This window comes from Rhagoletis pomonella, unplaced genomic scaffold (genome assembly GCF_013731165.1).
Source record: "Rhagoletis pomonella isolate Grant_MI unplaced genomic scaffold, Rhpom_1.0 Rhpom_scaffold_00007, whole genome shotgun sequence".
In the NCBI taxonomy this organism is placed as follows: domain Eukaryota; kingdom Metazoa; phylum Arthropoda; class Insecta; order Diptera; family Tephritidae; genus Rhagoletis; species Rhagoletis pomonella.
Window position 1 is genome coordinate 2,770,291 of NW_023458561.1, and position 7,577 is coordinate 2,777,867.

A 7,577-nucleotide genomic window follows, 5' to 3' on the forward strand; every position below is an offset into this window, starting at 1 on the left:
CTCTAAAATGTATTATAAATATCAATTTTGAGTGAATAATCTTCAGTAGTTACTAAAATATCGCAGTTTTCGTATTTCTGAAAATTACCGTTATATGGGAAGTGGGCGTGGTTACAGTCCGATTTCGCCCATCAAATCATTTCAAATACCAACCTACCTTGGATAAATGGAAACCTACATACTAAATTTCGATTAGATATCTCAAGTTTTGCCCGAGTTATCGTTTACAAGGACAGACGGACAGACGGGCAGACGAACGGACAGACAGACATGGCTTAATCGACATCTCTATTCATTCTGAGCATTTATGTATACATTTGTCTATATCTATCTCGATTCGTTTTGGCTGTTACAAACAACCGTTATGTGAACAAAGTTAATATACCCTTGTGCGCAAGTGCGCTCGGGTATAAAATTGGGTTTAGCTTCTGACACTTTCACTAGAAGTATTGTATTCAATAACGAAAGGATGCCTTAAGTCCTTTGATCTGGTATAAAGAACTATAGAATCGGGTAACTAAGAAATTTGCACAGTTGGCAAACTTTTCCTAAATTTGTAAACTAATGTAAATAGTCAGTGATAGTGAAACTTTCGTTCCCTTACCGCTCACCAGATAGTGATAGTGAAAATTCTCTAGCGTCCTTAAATTTCGAAATATTGCAGTTTCAAGCATTTCTGAAAGTTGCCGTTATATGAAAAGCGACCGTAATTGTAGTCCGATTTCAATAATTTTCAACGTTTTGCTTTTATGTTTGGTACAATTGGTAGAACGGTTACCGAGATACATATATGTGATCATAAGTGGGCGGTGCCACGCCCATTTTCCAAAATTTTACCATAAACGTATTTCTTTGTAAAGAATTGTTGCAAGCTCAATTTTGAATAAATTAGCTTTAATATTTACTGATTTATCGAAGACTTTGTATTTCTCTAAATTACCGTTATATAGGATGTGGGCGTGGTTATTGTCCGATTTTTTACATTTTCGGCCATTTAGTATGCTGTACCAAGACCAACAACTGTGCCAAGTTTGGAAGAAATTGGTGCAGCGGTTATTAAGATATACACATGTAAGTGGGCGTAGCTACGCCTATTTTCCAAAAATTTATAATATTCTTATTTTTCGTCTGAAAGTTATCGTAAATATCAATTTTGAGTGAATTATCTTCAGTAGTTACTAAAATATAGCAGTTTTCGTATTTCTGGAAATTACCGTTATATGGGAAGTGGGCGTGGTTACATTCCGATTTCGCCCATTTTCAATACCAACCTACCTTGGATAAATGGAAACCTACATACCAAATTTCGTTGAGATATCTCAATTTTTGCTCGAGTTATCGTGTACACGGACGGACAGTCAGACGGACGGACAGACAGACATGGCTTAATCGACTTCTCTATTCATTCTGAGCATTTATGTATACATTTGTCTATATCTATCTCGATTCGTTTTGGCTGTTACAAACAACCGTTATGTGAACACAAGTGCACAAGTTCGCTCGGGTATAAAAAAGCGCAGATATATACATACATGACTAATCCAGCTTAATAGTACCTAAGCACGTAAATTAATTGAATTTCTCTTGAATTTAACTACGTGATTTTTAATACTGTCTTAAAATTTAAATTACCGTAAATTTTAATAACAAAAACTAAAATTAAAATTTCTAGAAAAAAATAGGTTTAAGAAACCAACTTTGTAGGCATACTACGTGTAGGAAACCCATGAAGATGTAGTTGTAGGAAATAAGAGCCCGTATATACATATATATATATGAATAAAAGTTGTAACATTTCTCTCATGCAATTTTTTGTTTGTTGTTTGTTAAAAGAGCCAACCACGGAGTTCCGGAAATATTAGTGTAGTGTACCAGCCCATGTATTTTTTTATTTTGGTTTAATTTTTTTGTAATGTTAATAGGGACTCTATAATAATAAAATGTATTAGTGAGGATAGCTGGTAGAATTGCCAAGAACCACCCCAGCCACTGAAGACTAGCCTAGATCAATGGGTCCCGTCCGGCTTTCTACACGCTAACAAAGTAATTTTTAAATCTATTTAAACTTTCCCACTAGGAAGACCTCTGCTCAGCTGCTGTCAGCTAAGATCGACCATTACATTTTTTAGCGCCCAACGTGGGGCAACGCAAGTATGGAAGTATAAAAGCATTTTTGTTAAACGAACTTCTTTGTTAAAGATCCGAAAACGAAAATATTCTGACTTGTTTTGCTCTGTAATCCGGTAGTAATAAAGTTCAATTCCAACAGTAAATACAGATTTTTCTTTTGTTCAAGGTTCTTGGATTTGATAGAAGGATTTTTCAGTATAGGGTTCTTAACCAAATATTGTAACCTCTTGAAAAGTTTCTGGAGTCTGGACAATAATATAGTTTTGGCCAAGTGCATTTAGGAAATTGATTTGTTATATTGTATGATTCATTTGTTCTTTTCTGGTAAGATTTTTCTAAATGTTTTTGGCATTGACTCCGAAAATGTTTACCACCGGAAACCGAACCTTAATTTAAAATAAAATTGTTTTTGTAACATTCGCTGGACTTTTTGCATTTAGGCCTTCGCTCCAGATGGCAAACTGCGAAGAAGTTAACCATTTCCTTCGTGGTAGTCGTATTTATTATTGTTAGTTTGATTCGTTCTTATTTTTTGCTTATAACGTTTTTTTTTTCTTTCTAAAATTCTGGAATGCGGACTCCGACTCAGAGAAAACCTCAGAAATTCCGTCCGAAAGTTAGAAAGCAACGTCTGTGTTTATTTTTTTTCTCGCTTTATTAAGTTAAATCATTAGCCCAATTTTTATTTTCCATCTCTTTCAACTCAACAAAAATTTTCAGTACAAACCTACATTACCTGAAAAAACCACCAGTTTTACCGGCGAGGAAACGATATCCTACAGTCAGATATTTTTGATTTTTTTTTTTTACATTTGGAATGATTTTCAAAATGCCATTTACACGGAGTAATGAAAATCTTCCCGCACTGTCGGCCGTTGCCAACGAGACATGCAATTGCACAATTTGGCAGCAAATTATGACCGAAAGCGATGATTGTGTAATCACGTGTACCATAGAGAATGTATTTCGAAATGGCTGAAAGAACAGAATGAGTGTCCTTGTTGTAAAAGGCTCTGTCACATCAAGGATTGCTTACCGATAACAATTAAAGAGCAAGGTCAAACTTTGCAAAACAAACCAGGTTCCAATTATCGAAAACGTGAAGCAGGACATAGGCAAGTAACCCGTAGTTATCGTAGTACCCATAGTCCCGCATCTAAGTCGCTAAACGAAGGCAAATGTCTCTGCCTTTAATTGATGCAGATGCAGATAGTAGCCTTGCGTTTAACGTGAATCAAACCCCAGTAACCCCGAGATAAACAATCGAAATCCAAGTGCTGAAGTAGACTACAATCGTGTATCTCAAATCGTTGAAGAAAGTGTTACTAGAATGTTGGCTGGATTAAATCTGAATCAGTTGAGGACTGCGAATCAGTCATACAGTTGTCAGTCTGAGCGAAATTTTAGGGATAGTAGCCAAAGTAACATTCACAGTAGTCAAAGTTTTCGTCTAGATAAAGTAGTTAATATTATACAGAATTGGAACATTAAGTACGATGGATCAGCAGACCACTTGACGGTTGAAGAATTTTTGTATCGGGTTCGAGCCCTCACTTGTGCTCATTTAAACGGTGACTTCAATTTACTTTGTAAGCACATACCTCTTCTTCTTACCGGAAAGACAAGAGATTGGTACTCGCGTTTCCATAAACAGAATAATGTCATTGAATGGCAAGATTTTTGCGCGGCAATTAGGTTTCAATATAAAGACTAAAATTCAATTTTTTAGTTCAAAAATTATTTATTTAAATCTATATCACACTTTAATGAAAAGCCGAGGATTGCTTAAATGATTTTCTCCCACAAATAGTTTATTAACTGCAAAAAAGTGAAAAAGATAATTCTTTATGAGTTCGAAATTTCGGAGATTTATTTCGATATTTTCGAATATCGCGACGAAAAAAATAGGTCGCCTCCTTTTTTCGTTTAAGAAAGTAAAAATATATTTAACACTAATAAAAATATTGCGGTGTAAATATTGTATGGAACTACCCTTTTATTTGGTAGCAGTCCTGTCATTTGCTAATTTTCGAGTGAAGTCTTTCGGAGTGATTTGGGAGGAAAATTGAAGTGATATCGTAGTGACTATTTTGCAACACAATTCTGGCCGTGAGGTTATTCGATTTAATTTTTATATTATCTGATTGGTCAATCGATTATCTTTTATATTAAATTACTTCAATAAACAAGCATATATGCACCGATTCCAAATATTTATTAGGCGCCTTTTCAATAATATTTTGCGTTACAGTTTAACAAGAATTGGTTTCCTACGTTCTTTCGTTTGTGGCTAATGGCCAGATGCGCTGGCGCTATTTAAGACGCCGGCGTCGCCGCCGCCGCCGATTATTTCTAAGATTAACGACGTCGTCGCAATATATATCGGCGTAAACCTCTACTGCATACTCAGAATCCTTCTACGAAATTTAATTAAAAAAGCTCTGAATGAAAATGCATATACCTGACCCTGGGTTTGTTCTATGGTAATTAAAAACAACTTTTATTGAAATATTTTTCAATAGCTGGCTTTCCGCTGGCTCTCCTCGTTAAACCATTTCGGTTTTAAAGCTACTTTAGTCCTCTTTCAGTTAATACCAAACTTGTTTAATTTGGATAAGCGGTTTGTTTATTATTAGGAAAATACTTTTATTTTCCACTTAAAAATATCTGGCCAAGTTTAACTATTGAAAAAAGTAACTGTTATTTACGGTCCCTGATAGAATGAACTATATTTTTATAAAAAAGTAACCAAAATTAAATAACAACAAAAATGAAAATATTTAGATATAAATGCATATTTTGTATTAGTATTTTAAATACTTGTAATAATGAATAATGAACAAAAGAAAAAGTGTTTTAAAATACAAAGTATATTTACTATTAAAAAGTATTTAAAATACAAATAAAAAATACTCTTGTAAAAAAATATTTAAATACAAAATACAAATACGTATTTTGTACTTGTATATTAAGTACTTGTGTTTGTACTTACTTAGTAAGTAGCACATTTCATCTTTCCTCACCGAGCTTTCTTATCGAGGCACAGCAAATTGTTTTTGGAATACATAAGTTCACGCAAAGTTTATTCGTCCTGTTCTCCTGACATAGATTTCGTTTAGCTGCATTCTCTACCCGTATTGTCATAGTACTGGTTATAGTAAATCTTGCTAGAGTCCGCTGAATAAATAGTCTGTCCGTATTAGGTCTTTTTCAGGATTTGAAGAAATAACAAGTTAGAACAACTCTTTTCTATAAACATACATATTACGTGCGCAAGTTCATATCAGACCCTGAACTGATTTCATCAGCAAACAGATATTTTTTGGAACAGCAATATACTAAAAATAAAAAGTTTCTTTTTATGTAAAATTTCGGCTCTTTCAGGATAAAATGCGAAGAGGGTGAGCATATCAATCAAGTCGATCAGCAGAGCAATAAAAGCGCCGAAGATAATCTCGCAGAAGTAGATGGTCGTAGTCCAATAGGGCATTTAATGTATCCTGAACGACTGGATTTGCATACTTTTAATTCTTTAAAGGATAATGAAATCGTTAACTTTTTTAATGAAGTTACCATGGAGTTTTGTATACCTTTCGAAAATATCGAATTGGGAAATCTTATTGGGGAAGGAGAATTTGGGTCCGTTTATCGAGGAAGATTAAAAGGACATAAGCCTGGACATATTGACAATAATTTCAATGGGGATGTAGCAATCAAAACATTGCATAAAGAACATTGTCGCGCTAGTAAAAATGACTTTTTGCGAGAGGCATCTGTGATGATTCGTTTAAATCATCATTGTATTGTGCAGTTAATTGGAGTATCTAAGATGGAAACATTAATTATGATACAAGAGTTGGTCCCTCTTGGCTCGATGTTGACTTTTATAAAAGCAAATCGAACAAAAATTGATCCAAATCGCGAGTTAAAACTATGGGCATCGCAGATAGCTTGCGGTATATAAAATTAAATAAAAACATAAACAATATTAATTATAATTTCCTCAGGAATGCTATATTTGGAGACCCATCATTTTGTACATCGCGATTTGGCAGCGCGGAACATTCTATTAGCATCGTTTCATCAAGCAAAAATAGGTGACTTTGGTTTATCTCGAGCTTTGGGGTCGGAACATGATTTCTATGAAGCACAGCATGGTGGAAAATGGCCTATTAAATGGTAATTTAACTTTTTTATTTATTTATTTCATATTAATAATAATTTCACACAAATTTTTAAAAAAGGTATGCTCCCGAGAGCTATAAAAATGGAATTTTTTCACATTCAAGTGACGTATGGTCCTATGGTGTAACATTGTGGGAAATGTTTTCACTAGGGGAAGCGCCCTATGGAGAAGTGCTTGGTTCTGAAGTTGTACAACTAATTGAGGATGGAAAACGTCTGCCGCAACCGTTGCCCTGCCCTACGAATGTATATAACGTTATGGAAAATTGCTGGCAATATAATCCAAAAGATCGCCCTTCTTTTACTTTTTTGACAGAGTTTTTCATTAAAGATCCGAGCTATCAAAATTTAAACGAATTAGTTAAAACAAGAAGTATTAGTTAAAGTGTAAGTTTAAAGTGGGTGCACATATTACTTTAAGTATGTTGCAGAATAATTTCATGAAATTATTTAGGAACCATTGGCATTTAGTTAAGTGTTATGTAAAGTAATAAAAAAAGTAAAGAAGTAAAGGCGTAAACATAGTTAACGGCGAAAACGCGACGTGTGTGATTTACCGCTTGAGAGTTGGCGTCGCTGTAGTACCTGACCCCTTATTTAAATCGTCTTGTAAAAACACTGTGCGACAGTCAAAAAACTACACGAACGCGGTATGCCAATTATGAACAAGTAAGAGCTCTAGAATATTGGACCCGCTGCCGTTTTGTCCCAAAATGCCACAATTTTGATTACAATGTATTGAAGTATCCCTTACCAGAGAACGTTTATAAATGAGAAGGCGCATTTTCAGGGTGAACCAATTGCTACCAGAAATTTTGGGGTGCGGCCGACCAAATACACCACTCATCGACGAAATGCACCACTCGTTGACCAAATGCACTACTCGTTGACCAAATGCACCACTCGTCGACGGACGGTGTCGGCTGCCACCATACCAAAAATTTTTCCGTCTCACCACACTTCGGCCAAATTTAGCATAGTTCAAAGCAAAATGAAAAAATAAGAACGAAACAGGAAAGAGGAACAGAAATATAATAAGCACTAGGCAGAGGGGATGCTTGCGGAGGCGAGCGTGTAGCATAGTTTAAAGCAAAATGAAAAATAAAAACGAATAACAAAAGAGAAACAGAAATCTAATAAGTACTTGGCAGAGGGGGTGCTTGCGGAGGCAGGTGCGTGCTTGTGTCGGATCAAAACAAACTCTAAAATAAAAATGGAAGTACGGAAAGAAGCGGAGAAACGGGGAAAGGAGCGGGCTTTTG

General features: G+C 35.1%; 1 protein-coding gene across 3 annotated transcripts in view; it reads left to right on the forward strand.

Moving 5' to 3' along the window:
• The window catches only part of LOC118742249 (tyrosine-protein kinase Shark), a 36,808-nt gene extending 29,231 nt beyond the window's left edge, over positions 1-7,577 (forward strand). For all 3 annotated transcript variants that reach the window (XM_036474175.1, XM_036474173.1, XM_036474174.1), the window contains 3 exons: positions 5,515-6,086; positions 6,138-6,309; positions 6,375-7,577. In XM_036474175.1, coding sequence (XP_036330068.1) covers positions 5,515-6,086; positions 6,138-6,309; positions 6,375-6,699 — 1,069 coding nt within the window. In that variant the 3' untranslated portion in view covers positions 6,700-7,577. The remainder of the gene's footprint in view (positions 1-5,514; positions 6,087-6,137; positions 6,310-6,374) is intronic.